This window comes from Raphanus sativus, chromosome 5, assembly GCF_000801105.2.
Source record: "Raphanus sativus cultivar WK10039 chromosome 5, ASM80110v3, whole genome shotgun sequence".
In the NCBI taxonomy this organism is placed as follows: Eukaryota; Viridiplantae; Streptophyta; class Magnoliopsida; order Brassicales; family Brassicaceae; genus Raphanus; species Raphanus sativus.
In genome coordinates, this window is record NC_079515.1 from 39,690,754 (window position 1) to 39,713,714 (window position 22,961).

Genomic DNA, 22,961 nt, shown 5'->3' on the forward strand with positions numbered 1-22,961 from the left:
GTGAGATTCGCTTCCATGGACATAAAACCAATTTGTTCAATAGGCTAGTAGTAGCGTTCACACTTCACAGACAGAAAATAGAAACTAATCAATTTTGTGTGAACCCATGACTTCAATGTCATCATCGTCATCGACTTCTTTAAAGATTTTATTTGGTTTTGGAAAATGGCAATGACGACATGTGAGCTGAGCATAAGAAAAAGAAGGATAAAAAAAAGCAATATGGCTTTGAATCTCTCTTTTACTTTTTCATTTTGCGCTTGGTTTCCTTTTTTAAAGTACATAAAATATCTTTTTTGCATGAACGACCTTAAAATAATTTCAAAGTAGACGATCTCATGGACTGGTGCAAAAAAAAAAGGACGATCTCATGGACTAAGGGGGAAAATATGATTCCAAATTTCCAATATCTTAGAGATTTAGCATATCGTTTTTATTTTTGGTTCTTATGTATGCTCAGTGTTAACATTTAATAGAAACCAAAAGGATTTTTTTTTTTTAACTTGTAACAATGAGCTATTATTTAACATTAGTCGCACTAGCACCAAGTGATTATATCCAAAGAAAAAAGGACCAAACATTATAGATCACAGCAACTTATGATGATAAAAATAATACTATTAAAATGAGTACATTTTAAGAATTAAGATTAAAAAGTGGTTTCATATCTTTATCTGGGAACACAAATATTGTAGATAATTTTTTACAGTGCGAATCGAATTCAGGTGACAATAGTTCCAACCGGAACATTTTTACCATTTGGACTGACATATCGTGGTAAGATAGAAAAAAAATTTGCATCATTTTGTTGGGGAAGATAGCATACGATACTTGCATGGTTTCCATGTTTCACCTTACGCAATTGTACGCCCATTATGTAAAAGTGATTGTGCATTTTCTTTTTCATATTATTAAAGGTTCCATATCCTTTTTCCTATGTGTTAAACATTTTCTGCAAAGAATCTAACAAACTCCAAGGTACATGAACTTGTGAGCTTTAGTTTACCTTATGGTTTAGATACCGACTGAAAACATGTACCTTGAATAAGATTTAGTTACGAAGTACGAAGTAGTGGATGCCATGGGGAATATCAAAGTGATAATATATTACGGCGTACTAGTTAATCTTACCCAAAAAAATATGTTCATCATCTTCTTGATAAAATTGCTTTAAAATAAGCGTCGAATAAATTTACATTTTTCTCGGTTCAAAAAAAAAATTTACATTTTTCTAATGTTAATCAAGATCAACGTCAAGTTTAAAACTGATCGATAAGCGATGACCATATAATAGGGACTGCTACCGCAACTGTAAACTATATTTTGTCTTCCGTAATCTCAGATCCGTCGCATGTGACATTGAATTACAATAGATACTATAATCATGATGAAGAAAGGAATCTTGACTTAGCTTATCGCTTAATTACTTTTTTTTTTTTGTTCAAACTCAAGCTTTCATTAATAAAACTAAGGTGGGCTCAAAGCCCAAAGGGCTTGTTTTGCCAAAAGATCTGCAGAATTGTTTGACGATCTAGGAATGAACTTGAAATCAATAAAATTAAAAGAGGCAGATAGAGAGTAAATGTCCCTTAACGCGTTGAAAATCTCCAGCTTCATCTCTTTCTTGTTTATGGTGTTGATCAGGACTTGAGAATCAGAGAAGATCGTGATGGAGTCAAGGCTTAGGTCGAGAGCAGAAGTTATGGCTGAGAGAACTGCCAAGGATTCCGCTACAAGAGGCGACGCTACAAAGAGTGAAGTCGCTGTGAAGAGGCGAGGCGATACCCGATCATCAATGATCCAACCAAGGCCTGCATGTCCAGAGGATTGATTCCACGCTGCATCAGCGTAGATCGAAGTTCCGTGGAGCCTAGGGTTTGGTTCGACTATGATCAAAGGTTTCGCTTTGGGTGGGGGGGGAGGCGGTTGTACATTATTAACTATCTAAATGTTCAGAGATGTTTAGTTTCATTAACAGATTTCACCGTTTTATACGAGTAATAACTGGAAATATAAGCTTGTACATTATTTAAATTTTTAATTACGGAAAATAATTATATTCATATATTGATGACTACATAAGCCAAATGATGTCGTCAAATATGAAAGCATAGCCAAAAACAAGTACTAATAAATTCACATAGAATTACGATTCGTTAGGTTTGTCCCAACAAAAAAAAACTGATTCGTTGGTTTTTTTATAAATACTTCATCTGTTTTAGAAAGTAAACTTTTTAGATTTTAATTTTGTTCTATAAAGATAAATTTTCTATATTTTTATTTTGTATATTGTTTAAAATATTTATTAAGAACATTCTAATTGATTAAATAATACTACTGGTTAAAGTGTATAGTAAAAATAAATGATAATTTTATTCTTAAGATGTGTGATACTCTGGAAAATTCTTGTTGAGGTAATGGAAGGGGTATTTTTCAAAAACTTCAATTAGTAGTTGTAGATAGGTGATAAAAGAACTATTCGTTCCTTTCCCATATGATAAAAGTTAACTCATGCATGAACATTCAAAGGAGAGAAACCCCACATAAATTAATGCTGAAATTAAACAAATGTTAGATGGGTGGGTGATGAGTGGGATCATGTGCCAATAATTGAACTAAATGAACTGAACTCTGAAACTTAACGTAAAAGGATATACACTGATCTTTTAAATTGATTTTCAATAAGCTATAGTTAATATTTCTTTCGTTTTTTATAAATGACTTTTAGAAAATACCTTTTCTCCAAATTGTTATATGAATTTTTATATTTTGTAGTTTATTTGATCATTTGTTGAATTATAGTTAGATAATTGTTATATTCACTAGTCTCATAAAGATGCATATTTTAGAAAAATATTGTTTAAAAAATATTTTGTCTATTTAATATATTTTATCAATTAAAATGATTAAGTATAAACTTTAAAACTATTAAATATAATAAATAATCAGAAATATACATTTTAAATAAAATTTAATATATTAACTGATATATGTAATTTTAAAATTAATATCAAAATAAAAATTTTATTTAATATTTTATTAATATTATGGATATAATAATTTTGAGATTTTTATTTATTTCGCAAAAATAGTAGCTTATTATAAAATTTTAATTTTATTCATTTTATATGAATTATGACGATGGCTACATATAGTAACTTTTGTAAATTATGTATTAGAATATCATTATTTTAGTATTGTAATTTTATTTTTTAAATAAGTGAAAACTTCAAAATACTATTTTATAGATGGAGGAAGTTTACAAATTTTAAATATACTTCTAATCCATATTAACAATTCTAAAATGTTAACTATAAAAAGTGGAGAGATTGTTGTCGAGGGTTAGGCGTTCGGATATTCATTTATGTTCGGTTTGAATTTATTTGGATTTCGGGTTCTTTGAGTTTTATCCCCATTCGGATATTCTAAATTCTGGTTCAGATTTGGTTCGGATTCGAATCATCCATTTACATTATTTAAATTTTTAAAAATTTATTATATACTTTGAATAACATCTGTCAAAATACATAACTTAACATATAAAGATTTGGTTTGAACAACTTATGTCAAAATACTTTAACTTAACATATAAATTTATTTGCTTTGACTATTTAAATAAAAATTTAATAAATATTTTTAGTATTTTTGGTGTTTGAGTTTACTTTAACTATTTACATATTTACTTTTGACTATTTGTATATATTTGTAATTATTTTGGACAATTTAGTAGTATCTTATATACTTTTGATGTTTTAATCTAATAATTAATATTTTTAGGTATATAAATCGATTTTGGAAATATCTGAATACCTGAAATATTTTGGTTTGGGTTCGGTTTTGATTCTCTAAATATCAAAATTTTAAAACAGTTCAAATATTTAATCGATTTCAATTCAGATTCGATATTATTTTTTGGATCAAGTTCGGTTGGGTTTCTCAGATTTAGTTTTTTGCCCGGTCTAGTTGTCGAGAATGAATTTTTCAGATGGTTCCTCGTCTACTCCAAAACTCAAGTCACTTTGTCAATTGCTTCATGTGATTTGTTCCTTTTTTTTCATTTGTCTTTCCTTTTCTTCACTTGTCTATTATTTTTCATTTGCTCTCTTAATTTTGTCATTTATTTCTCTTTGATTACGAAATTATAGATTATTTCGTCTTATGGAGTGAAGCATGTTTGGTGTATTTCATATACTCCTTGCTTTCTGAAGCAAATAAAGTACATGATATGACTGATGAAAACCGTTCATTTTAAGATTAATATTTGCCATATAAGTATTCCTTCGGCAATTACTTGATTATCTCATTTATTCTTCCAAATTAGTTAACAATTCAACATTCTGAAAACAGTCTTTTTGCGTTATCGTTTTGATGCAGTCATGAAACTTTATACACACTAACACTAATTAACTTACATCAATGGAGAATCTTTCATCGGTACACGATACATATGTATGCATATATAATGGAGATATTTTCTATACATACAACATAATAGCAATATATAGGTTGTGAATTGTGATTGATGGAGATATATATCAGCTTGGAATAAAATGGTGTTTCCTCTTTAACTTTGCATCCACGTTCTCTCGTTCATAGCACACTGAAAAGTTGTTATCTTTACCCTGTAGTCAGTTGTTAATCAAAAGCTGTTACCAAGGCAAAAATAATAATATGAAAACACATTTATAAACAGAAATATTGGAAAATTACAAAAAGGAAAAATAATACTTTACCAAAAGAAAAAAAGAAATAGAAGAAGAAGTTGCGATTGATATTGATTGTTGCAATATTTGAAACCAAAACTAATTAATACTCATGCATAAATAGATATTCCTTGGTACTTTCAGTGTCAAATCAATTAATTTTGTTTTCATGCGAGCCAAAGATTTTTTTTAGAAAAGAAAATAAATTTAAATAGAATAATGTCACGAGCCCCACCTTCACAGCGCATTGTGGAACAAAGCACGTGATATGCAATCAAGCAAGCATCCCGTGTGTGTCGTATGAGAGCGATGAGAGGCGATAAAAAAGGCGACGGCGCAAGAGCTAGGGTTTTCAACTCGATCTACATCTTTGAAGCTCAGATCTGATTAGCATCCGATAGGCTAGTCAGCACGAGTCTCCGTCGCAAGGTTTTGGAGTCTAGAGAGCGAGTTTCTTCCCTGGATCTCGAAAGTGTGGAGTTTCCTTTCTTCCTTTCTGACTAGACCCAAAGTTTTCATTCTACTCCCACAATCCCTTTCTGGAGTAGTTTTCATTAGGCCTGTGTGGCTTCTTCTCATTCGGAATCAGCGTGTAGTTAGAGTCTCCTTCCCATCTTTTTGAAATGAATCGCCCCAGGAAGAAGAAGGAGTCGTCCCTCCTCAATGAGCTTAAAGAACTCGAGCTGCTGGAGGAAGGAGAGCTAGTGGATATTCCAGAGCTGGAGAACGAGGATCTGATTGAGGAAAACTCGAAAAGTATCATTGTGAGGTGCCTAAACCCTATAGTGCATAAAGTTGGTGGTTTGGTTAAGGCTTTACCTCCGATTTGGGGTTTGGAAGATGGTGTGTCAGGAAGAGGAGTGGGGGAGAGCAGAGTCCAATTTTTCTTCCAGCACGAGCGTGACCTTCACTTTGTCCTCACAAAAGGTCCCTGGTTCGTGAATGGCTGGATTGTCTCCATGGAGCAGTGGTCACCATACCCTGGACCTGATTTCTTGTGCAAGATCCCTTTCTGGATCAGAGTCAGAGGGATACCAGTCCATCTCCTAAAGAAACAAGCTGTGGAGGGTCTGTTAGGACCACTAGGGAGGGTCGAGAAAGTCGAACTTCATGCGAAAAACTCCTCATCGGTGGAATACATCAGGGCTCTAGTATGGATAAACACAGAGGAACCGCTCCAGTTTCGCAGGATAGCTCGCTTCAAATCTGGAGAGATTGCCCCCACGGAACTGGAGTATGAGAAGTTGATCAAGGTGTGCTTCACCTGTAAAAGACTAACACACGATCAACTATACTGCCCTATGCAGGAAGGACTAGCAGTTGACCATAGTAAGTATCGGGACGCTGCAAAGCAGAAAGCTGGATCATCTTCCCATCCAGGGCCAATTAGTCAAGGAAAAGAGGGGGTGGGAAGAAGAAGCGACAAACCTCAGAAGACAAAGGAGGGGAGGAGATCCAGGACAACTCAGTCATCCCGCAAGACCTCTGATCTCATGGGTCGAGGAGGAGGGGCGAGAAAGGATAAGCAAGCTCCAGGGGCATCATCTCAAGTTTGGTTACCCAAAACGGATCAGAGCCTCCCGGTTAAAACTGTAGGAGGCTCCAGGAGCACTGAAGAGTCCTCAGCCTTCCCAAAAAGCCGAAGTCCATCTCTAGGAAGACCAGGTGTGGGTACGTCATCAGGTGCAAGTCAGGATGCGGCGTCGGTCTTCAATCGACTAGGGGCTCCAGTGGACAGCTCTCCTCACTCTAACCAATGTTTGCTAAACCAAAGGGAGGAAGTGACGCCTGCCACATCAGTCTTTGAACGCTTGAGTGGTCTTGAGCCTAGTCCTCCAGCTGAGACCCGCTTTGGTGATGCTGATCCAAGCGGAATTAAAAGAAGAAGACTAAGTAGGAGTGATGAGAGATCTTCCAAGAAACCTAAGCTTGGCGCCTCTCCAATCGAGTCGACTCCATCAGTTTTCGAAAGACTGGGATCAAATGGGAAGAGCTCTGGAAGTAGAAGCTCGGGTGAAAAATTTCATTCTGCCTCTGTGGCAGCCAATGCTCCTAACCGTTCTGCACAGCGGATGGTGTTAGGAAGCGGCAAAATTGTTGAAGAAGGGTTGATGGTTGATTCCAACCCTTCAACTCCAATATGAGGATCCTGAGCTGGAACTGTCAGGGGTTGGGGAACACCCCTACAGTTCGACAACTTCAGGAAATACACCGGGTGTATTATCCTGATATTATGTTCCTCAGTGAGACGAAAAACAATAGACGGTATATGGAAGAAGTGTTGGTGAAGCTTGGGTTCCAGGATCTTCGAACGGTGGAACCAAGTGGAAAAAGTGGAGGTCTTGCAGTTTTGTGGAAAAAGACTTGTAAAGTGGAGGTACTGCAGACCAATAGGCGGATGATGGATCTAAAAGTCCAATGGAAAGATCGATCTTTCTTTTTGACTGGTGTATATGGTGACCCAGTAAAAAACAAGAGACAAGAAGTTTGGGAAAGGCTCACTCGTATAGGAGTTGCAAGGAAGGAGCCTTGGTTCCTGACTGGCGATTTTAACGAGATCATCGATCCCTCAGAGAAGCTTGGAGGTGCACTGCGGTCTGAGGAAGAAGGAGGTGGATTTCGTCAAATGATAAATGACTGTGGACTCTGGGAAATTCAACACCGAGGATACAAGATGTCTTGGCATGGCATAAGGAACAACGACATGGTGCAATGTCGTCTGGACAGATCTCTGGCAAATCAGGCTTGGTTGAGTCTTTTTCCCTCTGCTTCAGCTCGATATCTTCAGAAAGGCTGCTCTGATCATAGCCCCATTCTGAACTTCCTCGATGGGATTGAGTGGAGGAAAAAAGGCATGTTTAGGTACGATCAACGCTGGATTAAAAGAGAGGGCTTTGCGGATACTGTAATAAGCAGTTGGAGTGCTGGAGGTATGGGTCAGACCGGTCTGCTTCAGAGGGTGGCTCAGTGTAGAAAGGATATATCTATGTGGAAGAAATCAGCAAAGCCTAACTCAGCAATCCGAATTCAAGAGTTGCACCATCGCCTGGATGAAGCTACCCATCGGTCCCTCTATGTTCCAGGAGAGATCTCTCAACTGCGAAAGGAGCTTAACGAGGAGTATTACAATGAGGAGATCTTTTGGAAGCAAAAAAGTAGGTTGGATTGGTTGAAGGCGGGAGACCTGAATACCAGGTTTTTCCATGCTACCACAAAGAACAGGAGAGCTCAAAACCATATTCACAGCTTGATTGATGAGGAAGGGCAAGAATGGTTTGACGACATGGATCTTGGCAGGGTGGCCGAAAATTATTTTCAATCACTCTTCGCTTCTGAAGATGTTGGTATCCAACTAAGTGAATGGGAAGACTTTCCAGCTGCGGTGACTCCTGCACAAAACGATGAGCTACTTAAAGAAGTCACCATGGAGGAAGTAAGGCGCGCTGTCTTTGATACAAACCCGCAAAAGTGCCCAGGACCAGACGGGATGAGTGCTTTCTTCTACCAGCAGTTCTGGAATTCAATGGGTGGCGATATAACTGCGATGGTACAGAAATTTTTTAAGGATGGAGTTCTTGAGGAAGGGATAAACAACACCCTTATCTGTTTGATCCCAAAGAAGCTGAATGCAAACCGCCTAGCGGACTTCAGACCTATAAGCCTTTGTAACGTGGCTTTCAAGTTCATAACAAAGATCCTAGCGCAAAGGCTTAAAAAGATTCTTCCATCACTTATATCAGAAACCCAGGCAGCGTTCATAGAAGGCAGAGTTATCCAAGATAACATCCTCATTGCTCACGAGCTCCTACATGCTTTGAACTCTAACAACAAATGCTCGGAGGAGTTTATTGCAGTCAAGACGGATATCTCGAAGGCTTACGACCGAGTAGAGTGGTCGTTTCTGAGGAAGGCAATGAAGACTCTCGGTTTCTCAGATCAATGGAGCTCTCTGGTTATGACTTGCGTTTCCTCGGCAAGATACCAGGTGCTAGTAAACGGAACTCCACATGGTGATATCATCCCCTCTCGAGGACTGCGCCAAGGAGACCCAATCTCCCCATTTTTGTTTGTTATCTGCACTGAGATGTTGGTACGAATGATGGGAAGGGCTGAGCAAAGCGGTCAAATCACAGGTTTAAAAGTGGCTAGAGGAGCACCAAAGATCTCTCATCTCTTATATGCTGATGATAGCTTGTTTTACTGTAAAGGTGAGCCGCAGGAACTGGATTGTTTGACTCAGACCCTCAGCAAATACAGTCTTGCCTCCGGACAACGAATCAATTACCTCAAGTCCAGCATATATTTTGGGAAGAATATACCTCAGGAGCAAAGACAGTATATTAAGAGTAAGCTTGGTATCGACCAAGAAGGAGGCGAAGGTTTATATTTAGGACTCCCGGAGAGTTTTGGCGGCTCAAAGGTCTCTATTCTCAGCTTCCTAAAGGAGAGATTGAGTGAAAGAGTACAAGGGTGGCAAACTCGCTTCTTGTCCCCCGCTGGCAAAGAGGTAATGCTAAAGGCGATTGCGATGGCCCTCCCCACTTACACAATGTCCTGTTTTCTTCTGCCCAAGACTGTGTGTAAGAAAATCGTCTCAATAATGTCTGAGTTTTGGTGGAGAAACAAGAAAGAGTCAAGGGGAATTCATTGGAAAAGTTGGGAACAGCTGAGCAAACCAAAGAGTAAGGGAGGTCTGGGTTTTAAAGATCTAGAAGCTTTTAACCTCGCCTTACTTGGGAAACAGTTGTGGAGGATTTTGGTGTATAAAGACTCCCTGTTGGCTAGAGTGTTTAGAAGCAGATACTTTGCCAAGTCAGAGCCATTGAGTGCGGGTTTGGGATCAAGGCCCTCCTATGCATGGAGAAGTATCCAGGCGGCGCAAAAATTGTTGCAACAGGGTGCGAGAATGATTATTGGCAACGGTGACTCTGCTAAAGTCTTCCAGGATGTTTGGATAGGTCAACAACCAGCAGCAAAGGCACAAGTTATAAGATGGCGGAGTGATAACACTAGTCTTCGACCTCCTCCAAACCTTCGTGTAAGGGACCTGCTCCAAAACGATGGAAGAGAGTGGAATGGTGACTTGCTGTCCCGTTTGTTCCCAGAAGACGAGAAAAAGAAAATTATGCAGGTCAGAACTCGTGGAAAGGACAGCAAAGACATCTATGTATGGGATTATAACAGGACTGGAGCATATACAGTAAAGTCTGGGTATTGGGTGCTCACTAATATACTACAAAAGACATCTCTCATTGTAGAAGATCAACCGAGCCTGGACTCTCTGTATCAGCTAGCGTGGAGAACGGAAACAAGCCCCAAAATCCATCATTTCCTGTGGAAATGTATCAGCAACACACTGCCGGTAGCTGGGAACATGGCTAGAAGACATATCTCCAAGGATGCGGGATGCTATAGATGCAGCGATGGGGAAGAATCGATAAATCATATGTTGTTTCAGTGCCCACTAGCTCGGTTAGTGTGGGCTCTCTCTCCTATTCCAGCTCCTCCTGATGGGGTAATGGCGAACTCTCTTTACTCAAATATACATCATGTCCTGAGTGTCCAGAAGAGCTATCCAAATGATGATGTCCATGCTGAAATTGCTCCTTGGCTGCTGTGGCGTTTGTGGAAAAATCGAAATGAACTAATTTTCAACGGCAAGGAATATGAGGCAGAAGCGATAGTGAAGAAGGCGTTTGAGGATGCTGAGGAGTGGAGAGAGAGAAGTCGGGTAGAAATATCTGAGGCCAGTAGAACAGAGGCACAAAGAACCACAACTACCCACCACACACACACATGGAAACCCCCTCCTAAAGACTGGATAAAGTGTAATAGTGATGCAGCGTGGAGAAGTGACAGAGAAACCAGCGGCTTGGGATGGGTATGCAGGGACGAAGGTGGGGAGGTTCGATGGGTGGGAGCTCGTGCTGTAACAAGGGCGGGATCAGCTATCATGGCGGAAGCGGAAGCTCTTATGTGGGGTGCTGAGACTCTGGCTCGTTTTGGCTATAAGAACGTTATCTTTGAAACTGACTCATTATCACTCACCAGAATGATCACTGGTGTAGAAGAAGTGTGGCCAATTTTGCAGTCAACAGTCGAAGTAATACGCCAATATTTGTTACAGATTGGAAGCTATGAAGTGAGGTTTTATCCTAGAGGAGGTAATAAGGCAGCAGATAGAGTAGCAAAGGAGTCACTCACTTTTGTGTCTAGTACTCCTAGGTTGTACTCTGTTGTGCCATTGTGGCTGAAGTATCAAGTTAGGTCTGATAAATCAGTGTATCAAAACAATGTTTGGTGAATGAAAGTTTTCGATGAGTTAAAAAAAAAAAAAAAAAAAAAAAAAAAAAGCACGTGATATGCCCACATGGTTTGGTGATTAGAACATCTAGGGACATAAACCCTCGAATCAAAGAGAACAAAAACCAAAAGACGACGACTTTAATATATAATGCTTATCTACCTCATTTTATACGCCATATTCCTTAACCTGTAATATAATAACTAGATTTTGACCCGCGCTTCGAAAGCACGGATACTATTTTTCACTTTTATGAAATATATTATTTGTTTGTAATTATTGAATTTATTTATTTTAATAAAATTTTCTTTATAATAATTTCGACACATAGAGTGTCTCTAGTAAACTATATATTTCTCTAGTTTTATTTTATTCGCTCTTCAATCAACATATTTATTTGGCTTGTTGTTAAAATAAATGATTATAGACTTTGATCTCTGCATCTCCGCAGATGTATATTTTAAAAAATATGATGATATTTGTTTTTCATGTAATTATAAGGGTTTGGCAAAATGAATCCGAGGAACAGAACTGATACCAATCAGTAAATATAGTACCAAACCTGAACATAAATTGATTAAATATTCGAATTATTCAAAATTGTTAGTTAGAGAACCGAAGCGGATCCGAACCGAAGTATTCGTGTACCTGAATTTATCTAAAAATAGATTTATATATTTATATATTAATTATTTTTATATTTAACGTATATAAAACATCAAGAATGATACCTTTAAATTGGTTTAAAATACTTAAAAATATATATAGATAGTCAAAAATAAATATCTGAAATAGTTAAAGTATATTCAAATCACCAAAAATACTTAAAATAATTATTGATTTCGTATCCAAATTTTTAAATCAAACCAACTGATATGTTAAGCTTAGGTATTCTGACATATGTTACTTAAATTTATAGGTAATATATTACTTTATTTATAGATTTTGAGAAATTTTAAATATATAGTGATTTAAAACTTTAAAAATAATTTAAATATGTTATCCAAACCCAAACCAAACCCGTAAAGATCCGAATCAAACTCAAACAAAAATTTAGAAACATCCTAATAGGACTGAAATCTTTGACCTCGAAAACTTGAAACGCAAACTGATCAGAACCAAACCCGTATGGATATCTGAAAACCCATCCTTAGTCATTATTATATATCGTATAATTTTATCATATAATTAATCGTATTTTATATGTACCATCATATAACTAATCATATAATTAATAGTATTTAATATGTATCATCATATAAATAATTACATATATTATATTTTAAAAATTTAATATGAAATATAAAAACCATAATTTGAGTTGGTATTTCAAATTGGGCTTTGTATTGTATTTTTCTTATATATATTGACAATATTATTTTATAATGGACTTAATAACTTAAGCCCATTATTTTTTCTATTTAATACTATTATCTTTGTTTCCAAACAAATTTTTTTTTAAAGGACTACAATCCATGTTTCCAAACACACCAATTTTTTTAATACTCTTATCAAAGTATCCAAACACACCGAATTTGTACTTCAGCTTTAATAAGATAGATAATTCACATGAAAAGCAATCACATCATTTATGCAATGAACTGTTGACAATACTTGTGGCATGTCCACAAAACATAGATCATCATTCACTAGATATGCCTACGATTCATTAGTTCAATTCGTCATCTTTATACAGTTTTACTTGTATATACATTATTATGCATCAGTCTCTCGGTAACGAAATCTCTAAATCAAAAATAATATTCATTGTTAAAAAACAACAGTGTACACATAAATTAGTTTTTTTTTTCTTTTGCTTAACTAGATATATTATCTTTGTTCCTCGGCAAAAACAAAAAAGAAGGACAAAATCTATGGTTGAGCAATTTACCTGTAAGACCCACCAATCTCAGACCATGCAAGCTTTCTTCCAGTTCACCAATCCACTTTCTCTCATAATAATTTATTTTGATTTTATGCTGCCATCATAATAACTTCTCTTATCCTTTAGATAAATAGATTTATTTCTTAAAATATGCTGTGTGTTTCTGACAAACTCCACATGATGTAAAGGGCCACCAAGACTTATAAAGACCCACCTACATTATTTTGTTCACATGGATGTGTAAGGAAAACTCAGCTAATAATTACTCATATACATAAAATTCTCTATCTTTCATGTTGTTATTAGTTATTACTAAGGTTAACTACAGCGATGTTCAAAAAAAAGTTAACTATAGCATTTGGAGATTAAACTATATAAGGCTAACTGATCAATATTAAAAAATGTCATGCTATGAAAATATAATTAACTACATATAGCATAATAGTGAGCAATATCAAGTGCTAATTGATTAAAAATGCTAAATGACTGCTGAGATAGCTTTTTAAAAGATGATTTTCATAATATGGGATTATTACTATCAAATTATGCGTTAACCAACCATTTTTGTTTTCTGCTGAATATCAGTTAACTAATTTACACCAGCACATTATAAACATACAAAGTGAACCTACATTGCATAAAATGTAACCAAAATTTGTAGAACTTCAGAATCATTTAATTTTTGTACCATAAGTAAGCCTTCTGCTCTCATGTGCATGACTTTTATCTTAAGAGATGAACCAGATTCCTCGTCATGTGCCAAAGCAGAATTTTCAGAGCTCCTATATAATAAAAAAATATAAGATTAGTAGGTATAATATACTAAAGAAATAAAGTTCTCACATGTATAAGCTTACATGTGAACACATGTACATTCATTACATTATATATGGTTCAAAGGCTCAAAGCTTCCTTTGACAGTTGTATGTTCCTTTAAAGATAGAAACCCCTTCTTTTTTTCCCTTCTCTTCTTTCTTCTTCAAGGTAGCCTCCAAAGCAAAAAACGAAAGAAGCTAATCTGTTGTCTGGTCATAACTTCACAAGAAGCTATAGCTTGTCCTTAATGTTGGCTTCTTCTTGTCACTTTCTTCGTTTCTTTTTCCTCTGAAACAGTAAAAAAGAACCGTTAAATCTATAACAGATTAAGAAGAAGAAGAAATTGGCAACTGCAAAAGCAGAGTGTATGAAAGATTGTGAAAGTTGGTTTATTTAGTTATCCTTTTTGAGATAAGAGTTGAGAAGAAGAAGATGTCTGCAAAACTTCTGTACAATTTGTCAGATGAGAATCCAAATCTGAATAAACAGTTTGGATGCATGAATGGGATCCTTCAAGTGTTTTACCGGCAACATTATCCGGCGAGACCAGTCTCCGGTGATGTAGAAAAGTCTCTGCCTCCAGGTAACTTAAATTCTTTCTATCTTACTAAATCTCAGTTCAATGTTTAGGACCACCAAAGAAACAAAGTAGTTTCACTATAGCTAAGAACAAGAGACTCATTTTGCAGGAGAAAGAAAAGATATTGTCGGTGAAATTAACATGGAAAGTGAAAGAGAAACTGTAAGAATCTAAACCCTTTCGTTATTTTGTTTCATCTCTGAGAAAAAAAAACTAATAAAAAGAGACTTTTATGGGAATTGCAGGAGAGGAGTACCAAGAAGAAGAAGAATAAGGATAAGCATAGAGTCTCTTCAGAATCCTCTTCCAGGCCTTCCTTTTCGTCTTCTCCACGCTCCTCGAGCTTCTCATCTGCAGAAGTCAGCACCGCAGCTTCTCAATTCGATCAGCCTGGTGAGAATCTGACCAGAGAACAGCTCAATGTTGCACCGATGATGCCCTTTGATATAAAGGAGCTTGTGAAAGGCTCTATTAATAGAGAAATGAAAACCAGACGTGAAGAAACAGCGGCCTTCACTCAGCAGCAACAGCCAAATTCAGGTAGAACTAGCGTGTTGCTTCCCAAAGAAGCATCAACGCGATTGAGTTCTAGTGAATGGAATGAAGGTAGAGAGATGGCTGCTAAGTTCAGAGAGAGTCCTCGGTTTTCGTATGATGAGAGGGAGATGAGAAACAATGGATACAAGACAGTCTCCAAGTTGCAAGAGACACCTAGGTTGTCGTTGGATAGTAGAGGAACCCGTAACAACGAGTCACATGAGGAACCGGTAACAATGAGTCACAGGAGATCAAATTCAAGTGTGGTTGCTAAACTGATGGGACTTGAAGTCATTGCAGACAACTTCCATACCGAGCAGAGAAACGAGAACCGGTTCTGCGACTCCCCAAGGCCAATGTCCCGAGTAGAAGAACCAACATCTCTACAGAGATCTAGAAGCGTTGGCTCGATCAAGAAGATACCTGCTTCTAAGTTTCCATTGGAACCAGCTCCATGGAAGCAAATGAAAGCAGGAGACTCTGCACTGACCGTTTATGGCGAGATTCAGAAGAGGCTTACGCAGTTGGAGTTCAAAAAGGCGGGAAAAGATCTCAGAGCTCTTAAGCAAATACTCGAGTCTATGGAAAAGACGCAGCAGTTGATGGACGGAAACAAAGATAGCACAACTCTTACGCGGAGCACTCACCAGCCAGTTCCAGCTGCAACAAGTCCAGCCATGAACTTCAAACCTTCATCTATCGTTGTAACGAAACCAGCGGCTCCAGTTTCCACTTCACTGCCAAATGTCAACGTTGGTAACCCAAGACACATTCGAAGAGTCACCTCGGGGAAGCAGAACGCAATGGATTTAACCCCAAGGCCAGGCCTTTACAAGGGCCAGCTAGATTCGACCAAGAGCACTAGCCCAAAAACTTTCAGGTCCAGGCAAGCTTTGGTGGCGGATTCTTGCTCAATGAACAAGTCAGGTAGGAGCCGACAGCAAAGCGTTAGCCCAAGAAGGCAGCCCAAAAAGCTCGGGTCTGAGAGGCAGTCGCCACCCACTACTCCAAAAGCAGAGCCAGGCAAGATTCAAAGGCAGCTAGGTAGACAGCAAAAGGAGTCAGCCTCACCGAGAAGGAAACCGGAGATAAAACCTCGCACTACTCTTGTTCAGCAAACTGATGAACGATTAAGCCATGAGAGCAGTTACTTGAGAAGTTTAAGAAGTGATAGCAACATAAGCCTGAGATCAAATGTTGACATCGAGGTTACAAGCAGACGCCAAGGGGAGAGAAACTGTGACTTCCCAGAGCTGCAACCCCCTAAAGACAAGGTATGAAGCGGATCTGTTTCTCTGACAAATCTTCCCTTCTCATTAGTAATCATATAACTGAATCTCTTCTGTTAACTAATGCAGAGTCCAGACTTTGGAATCAAACAAGAGAGGCCATCTCTTAAACCTCTGAAAGTTACCGTTGAACAACCTAGCCCTGTTTCAGTTCTTGATGCAGCCTTCGACGAAGAGGATTCACCCTCTCCTGTGAGGAAGATATCACTTAGTTTTAAAGGTGAGAAACTTGCAGAAGAATAATCTTCAGACTAATTCATCTATTGTAGCAATTACAAGTTCACAAATGTCAATACACTACATGGATTCAAAAGGTTTTGGTTTGAATGAAGTTCTCATATTTTCTTTGTTCTCTTACCAGAGGACGATGCTCTACGTTCTGAAGAATCTGTGTGGATAAAGAAGCCTGCGAGCGTCTGCAGATCGATAATATTGCCTGAGAATAACCGGAATCCAACGCAGCCAGAGTCTGATCTCCTCAAATGCTTCTCTGAAGAAGATGCAAGCTTCACAAGCAGCGACCACAGGTACATCTCGGAGATATTGTTGGCATCAGGACTTCTAAGAGATCTTGAATACAGCATGATAAGCATTCAGCTGAACAAAGCACGTCTCCCCATCAACCCAGGACTCTTCTTCATCCTGGAACAGAACAAGGCCAGCAATATGATGACTCAACTAGCCAGCAAACACAAAGGCAGAGGATTAAGACAGCAGCAGACAAATCCAACAGAGATAGTCAGGAGAAAACTCATCTTCGATACCGTTAATGAAATCCTAGCTCAGAGGTTCACTGCTGAAGGCTGTACCAAACCACGGTTAACCGCAAATCCAATTACAACAATGGAGAAAATATCAAAAGGGGAGCAACTTCTGGAGACTCTGTGTTTGGAGATTGATAGGTTACAAGAGAACAACTCACAGTGTATCTTGGATGACGAGGAAGACATCATATGGAAGGACCTGCAATGTCAAAGCATGAACTTGAAGGAGTTTGAAGGTGAGACTCCAGGGATAGTGTTAGATATTGAGAGGATGATTTTCAGAGACTTGATTAATGAAGTTTGCTTCTGTTAATTTTTATGGGTATCACTTAGAATTGTAAATGAAGGAACCTTACAGAGGAAGAGAACCTTTGGTTCTGGGTTTTCAACCCTTTTGCCTCTTCTCTTCCTGCTTGTTTGTGTAACCAGCATATGTATAGGTATAATTAATAAATAACAAGAGCTAAGAGCATATGAATTGGTGAATCACAATAACAAATGAAGTTAAAGGCCAAGCAATCTTCTCTTTCTCAATCATTTTGAATTAGTAAAAAACTCTTACCCTATAAAGTATAAAGTAACGTATACAATTGCAAAGGTTCACTAAATTCAAGATGCAAAGCTATTCAGTCTACAAATCTATAAAATGGCATAATACCTATTTAACATCTGAGTCAATTCTTTGATGATTTTCTTCTATATCTGACTTCTTCTCCCTCTTGACTTCACCTTCTTTAAACCAACGCCGTCCCTGAACGCTCCGCTTTGTTGCCAAACACGAAGGTCTCTTCAGAGTCCCAATCTTGAAACGCAACAAAGTTTGTTGTGGTCTTGCACCACCTTTCTTCTCTCCATCCTCGGATTCAGAGAACCTGTTCTTCCAGTTAATATCATCCGATAGAGCAGATGCCTCAAGAACCGGGATGTGATGGTTGTTGCTGCTATGCTTATCAGGAAAGTGATTGATGTCAACAAGTTCATTTGAGACTCTGTTCTCCAGGAATCGAAGAGGTGCGGTAAGAAACGGATTACCTTCCATTTCTTCTTCTCCCTGTGGTGAATTTCGAACATCCTTTGAAGATTTAAATACTTCTGACCTACCACCATTTTCTTTACTCACAGCTCCTCCTTGGATAGTGTCTACATTAGTTTCGGGAAATGAAGGAAGCCAAACAGGGATGTGTACATCTGGAGGTTCTGCTCTGACCTCAGAGAAACTAGGAGGAGCATGTCTTTTCTCTTTAGTAATTGGGAAACGGGGAAGAGCATAAACAAACGGCATCTTCTCCGCTTCCCCTGTATAACGAATAATATCCCTGACTAACATGGAATCAGCAAGACAAGAGCCAGTGTCTGAAACACCAGAAGCAGATCCCAAATCGGCTAATGCCTGAACAATGTCAAGAGAATTACCCTCTACCCTACCTGCTACGTTAGCGTAAAACTGAGCAGTCTTCCCAATGCTATGGATATAGTGAAGAGCAACGCCGGCAAGGGTATCAAGAGCAGATTCTTGAAAAGAAGTAAACCTAACGCCTTGGCGTGATTCCTGATACATATTATTATTAAACTCTACACTCTCGCAAATCTGAGCCACAGCTGTTCTCGCTAAGGCGTAGGAGAAATCACTGCCTTGAAAAAGCTTTCTCTTTTCTCTGCTCTGACTTCTTCTTCCACCTTCCCCAACTCCATTGCTCATACTCCAACCTAACATGTAGAACCATTGTTTCGCTCTGAGAAATCAACTAATCATAAGTTCTTTACTTTAGCACCTAACAACATTAAGAGAATGATAAAACCCATCAGCCCCAACCAGCGAAACCCTAGAATTTTATCGATCGGGTTTAATTGAGCAACTTGCAAAAGAGTAAACCAATCCGGTTAAGGGAAGTAGAATGCTTACCGGAGAGAAGCAACTTTCTCCCAAAATTCACCGACGAAGACAAGCCGAGACAAAAGCTTCGGTGGCTAACGGCGGCGAGCGAACTCAGTGAGGCTACCAAGGAACGAAATCAAAGGTAGGATTCGAAGGCGACTACTCCCTTAAAGAGAGCTCCAAGTTTTAAACACTCTTTCTCGATCCAGAGAGAGAAGAGTAGGAACCTAGGCTAGGAGGTTTTTCAAGTTTCGGACTTTCGTTTTTACTTATAGACACCAACCAGCTTTTATAGACACCATTATCAAAAAAAAAAAAAAAACGGCAAATCTTTTTTTGTTTTATTACATTAATCCTTTAATATTCGAATTATTTTCCAGGTTACAGCGAAGATGTAATTATTAGAAAGTACAGAAATTATTGCGGGAACTATTAAAAATATATTTCTGTAACGATAATTAATTAAGATCGGGAAAATTTTGGGAGCCACATAAAGTATTTTTTTTTTAACAACTTAAAAAGCCACATACATATACTGTATAGTTTCTCTATAATTTTATTTTTAAAAATGAAAATAGATTAATTTGAGAGGGCTTCGTGCGCTTTGTAGCTTGTCGAACAAAATCTCAATATTATGGGCCTTGCTCCTGTTGAGGCGGCACCCTGATTTGAACTGGGGAAAAAGGATTTGAATGTTAGCCCATTATTTAACGTAAAGGCAACTCGGATGCGTGTACATATAAGCAGCAGCGGTCCAAAGTCCGAACTGTTATCATTCTTGCCAATTTTTTTTTGAGAATTTAGTAACGTTATAAATAACACTTTCTAATAGCAATCACTACTATACTGCATATATACACTCTACACTCATTTTCAGAGATTTTGCGATCGCAAAATACAATTCAGTTTCACTAATTTACTATATTTTTCAGTTTAATTTTTTTCATCCGACAATCTTATAAAAATAAATTAATCATGAACATACCTTTTTTATTTTATAAATTGTGCGTTTGCAATGAACAGAGCTTGTTGAATGAGTTGTCATAGTTATAGTTTTGACAGAAGAAAATATTATTGAGTTTCGATATAAATCGTGGACAACAACAAAAATAATGTACTGACAGTGAAGAGTGTACATCAAAATATTCGACATTAATATCAATATATGCCAAACTTTCAAATAAACAATATATATATAATGCATGATAGCTAGAGATCGACATGGAAGCTTTTTAGCAGAAAGTATGATGATATATGACAGAGTGACAGAGCATTGGATCGGTAGCCTTTTTACTCTAATCAATCAAAGATGATCGTACACACTGTTATTATTTACAAACTTTTTGTCTCTATTACAAACTGTAATTAACTAATTTTCTCTTCCTCCTTCGTCTTCGTCTATGTATAATTCCCAATTTTTATATATGCTGCATGTGTCATATATGTGTAATGAATAGTAACATTTGTATTGGTCAATGTGATGATACATTTGTTTGAGTTAACATACATTAACGACGATAGCATTAGCCGACTGTGATCTTAATAATTTAAATGGAAATGGGGTACTAATTATAATTAACACCTTAAGTTTAAATGCGACCTACTATGCTAACTAATAGGAGCTGTGTGCTCAAACCCCTTCACATTGAATTTCTATTTGATAATTGAGTCGAATATTTGTCAGACTCACAACGCCATTATATACAATAATGTTAAGTGTTTTATTTGGTAATTTGATTTATGGATTGAAATCTTGACTAGTGATTTACATCCACCACTTGAGTTCTGCACTGCGCATCAAATAGAAGCATAATCTCATATTTAGTTCCTCAGTTAACCTAGTATAGCTAATAGATTGCAATCATTTCACATTATCATGTTATCTCTTGATAAATCAGAATTTGTTTAGCTTCCGTTTTCAATGTTTATACATTTTTTCTAGTCACTTAATGTACAAAAAAAAACTAAACCATGTATCATGTATGTGTATTTAGTATTGTTAGATCCTATAAAGAAACTATGTATACATTGATGAGAACATTCAAAATACATGAATGCTAATATAATAATTCATGAATCCACGATTTAACGTTTAACTTGTATATAAATATATCAGGAAATCATAGTGCAGAATTAACTACCTTATTATTTTTGTTTTGTGTCCCCTCTCTTGCGAACACATCGAACATTTCATTATTTCCATAATCTAATTTCACATAGGACTATCACTTCCTCTACTTGTCTGGTTGAGTTGGACCGACGACATTCGGTTACTACTACCATTGTTCCTACTACTACTACTACCATGTAACAATGAGTATAAAGTCGAAATGTTTTGGGATGCTGAAGAAGAAGAACTACCCATTAATGGCATTTGAAAATGGCTTACCATTCGCCTTGGTTCTGTTGTCTCCATAGTCCACGAACCAGCTGATGACGAGTAGGGAAACAAAGATTGTGTAGCTGTTGTTGTTGTTGTGTTTGATAATGTCGTCATTGGACATACCAAGATTTGTGATGGAAATGGTACAAGACTATGTAGTTGATGGTGATAATCTGCCTGAAAACTCGAATGCTGTTCATGATGATGTTCCATGTTGTCATAGACTCCGTAAGACCCAATGTGATGATTGTTTCTGAAAGTGACATCCTTTTCACCCCTCTCATTGTTGTTTTCTTCACGGCTACTAGACTCTTCTGCGCATCCATTGACTTTAAAACCGAGTTGGGTCGGATCTTGACCCGGCTGTTGACCAAGATTCAAGAAAGACTGATGATGGTTGAAAAGACTAAAAGTTTCCGGTGAGACGGGCAACGGAGGAAGCTCATCGATCTCCTCTTTGGCTGCGTTGAGCAACCAGTCAACGGCTTTGCTAGGCTGGTCAAGGCCGAGGCGTTCTTGAAGATCATAGAGCTGGATAGCCGTGGGGACTGATAATCTCACGCGTCTGTCACGTAAACCACGCAACGTACACACTTTGCTGTGACGGTCTTTGCCTCCAAAGGCACGTGAAACCCTAACAATCCTTGGGTCCTTTGACTTCATCCACGACGAAGAAGAAGAAGAAGAAATCGAAGCTGGCCGCTTCGTAGTGGCTACGGCTACGACGGCTTCTTCATGTCTTGTCCTAGTCTGACCTGAAACGTCGTCGTTTGTATCTTTCCAAGGGCCGGTATTCATGATGCTCTCCTCTCCCGATCTCTATCTTCACTATCAAACCCCAAGAAAATGTAAATCCATTAGATGAAAATTACAGGGGAAAAGGATAATTTTTCAAATATTTAGTTTAAAATTCGAAATCTCATAATATCCTTTAGGGTTTCTGAATCTTTTATGAAACGAGTGTGATTGATAATGTAGTGAAATCCACAAAATAGCAATCATAAAATAAAATTAAAAAGAATAAAATTAGGGTTTAACTAAGTGTTTTTTTGTAGACCTAATTCAAATTTAGAGACCGGGAAAAAACATGAGATGTGTTTTCTTACCTGAGCTCTTCTGTTGTACGGTCCTGAGCCTGAACAACAAATCTAGGGTTTTTTTGTTCTACAAAGTAAGTAATAAGAAGATGATGAAGAAGAAGATAAATATAGAGAAGAAAGTATGCGATTCGATTTTCCTTTATTAAAGTATGAATAAAATGAAAATAAAAAAAAAAAGAAAAGAAAAACAAGAAAGAGGGAGATGCTTTCGGAAGTGAATATGAGAACCCTATCAATATCATAAGCCTCCAAAATTTAGAAGAGCTGCGACTAAAGTATAATTTGTTTTAAAAAGCAATGGTTGTGGTAATGCAACGTCGGCAAACTTCGCTATCCTCGTAGGGAAAATAAAATACAGGCATGATTTATCAGTCAAATTCATTTTCATCTTTAATTTCATAGATCATATCTGTAATCTATATACAGATGAGAAAACACAAATCGAATACTATTGTATTATCCACGTATGTGATATTAATGGCAATTATAGTACGTCAAAGAAGGTCACAAACAAGTAAACGTGAATATCTAACTTTCAAGGAAAAATATAGATACCAAATTAATCAAACATATATTACGTCAAGTTATATATAATATCGTAGCTTGTTTAAACATCTAACTAATACTCTTAAGATAAAAGGTCTGTTCTTTTGGTCAACGCAAAAACCAGCGGCAGCGTCAGAAGATAATACAACGGGGGAAGCAAATTCAACGGTTCGAAAAA

The 22,961-nt window shown here is 37.3% G+C and overlaps 3 protein-coding genes across 5 annotated transcripts; 1 reads left to right on the plus strand and 2 right to left on the minus strand.

Moving 5' to 3' along the window:
• Positions 1-13,836: 13,836 nt before the first annotated feature.
• On the plus strand, positions 13,837-17,356 carry LOC108861872 (protein LONGIFOLIA 2). The gene is made up of 5 exons (XM_018635846.2): positions 13,837-14,291; positions 14,398-14,450; positions 14,534-16,099; positions 16,184-16,334; positions 16,476-17,356. Exons 1-5 carry the CDS (start codon positions 14,141-14,143, stop codon positions 17,189-17,191), a joined length of 2,637 nt encoding a protein of 878 aa, XP_018491348.1. The 5' UTR covers positions 13,837-14,140; the 3' UTR covers positions 17,192-17,356.
• A 70-nt stretch (positions 17,357-17,426) lies between these two features.
• On the minus strand, positions 17,427-18,995 carry LOC108861873 (uncharacterized). 2 transcript variants are annotated; one of them, XM_018635848.2, is made up of 2 exons: positions 18,782-18,995; positions 17,427-18,585 (listed from the first exon to the last, which is right to left on the minus strand). In XM_018635848.2, exon 2 carries the CDS (start codon positions 18,575-18,577, stop codon positions 17,537-17,539), a length of 1,041 nt encoding a protein of 346 aa, XP_018491350.1. In that variant the 5' UTR covers positions 18,578-18,585; positions 18,782-18,995; the 3' UTR covers positions 17,427-17,536. The 2 variants fall into 2 exon arrangements, with proteins under 2 accessions (XP_018491350.1, XP_018491349.1); XM_018635847.2 differs by having other exon boundaries at positions 17,427-18,650.
• A 1,814-nt stretch (positions 18,996-20,809) lies between these two features.
• On the minus strand, positions 20,810-22,641 carry LOC108861874 (transcription factor TCP13). Of its 2 annotated transcripts, none has more exons than XM_057011078.1 (2): positions 22,244-22,641; positions 20,810-21,960 (listed from the first exon to the last, which is right to left on the minus strand). In XM_057011078.1, the coding sequence occupies exon 2, from the start codon at positions 21,933-21,935 to the stop codon at positions 20,967-20,969; it is 969 nt and encodes a 322-aa protein (XP_056867058.1). In that variant the 5' UTR covers positions 21,936-21,960; positions 22,244-22,641; the 3' UTR covers positions 20,810-20,966. The 2 variants fall into 2 exon arrangements, with proteins under 2 accessions (XP_056867058.1, XP_056867057.1); XM_057011077.1 differs by having other exon boundaries at positions 20,810-21,965; positions 22,244-22,637.
• Positions 22,642-22,961: the final 320 nt, after the last annotated feature.

Bases quoted from the DNA above. Each gene is read 5' to 3' on its own strand.
- LOC108861874 (XM_057011078.1), bottom strand. From the start codon at position 21,935: ATGAATACCGGCCCTTGGAAAGATACAAACGACGACGTTTCAGGTCAG.
- LOC108861873 (XM_018635847.2), bottom strand. From the start codon at position 18,592: ATGTTAGGTTGGAGTATGAGCAATGGAGTTGGGGAAGGTGGAAGAAGA.
- LOC108861872 (XM_018635846.2), top strand. From the start codon at position 14,141: ATGTCTGCAAAACTTCTGTACAATTTGTCAGATGAGAATCCAAATCTG. The intron at 14,451-14,533 runs GTAAGAATCTAA...TGGGAATTGCAG, and splicing joins TGGAAAGTGAAAGAGAAACT to GAGAGGAGTACCAAGAAGAA. The intron at 16,100-16,183 runs GTATGAAGCGGA...TAACTAATGCAG, and splicing joins TGCAACCCCCTAAAGACAAG to AGTCCAGACTTTGGAATCAA.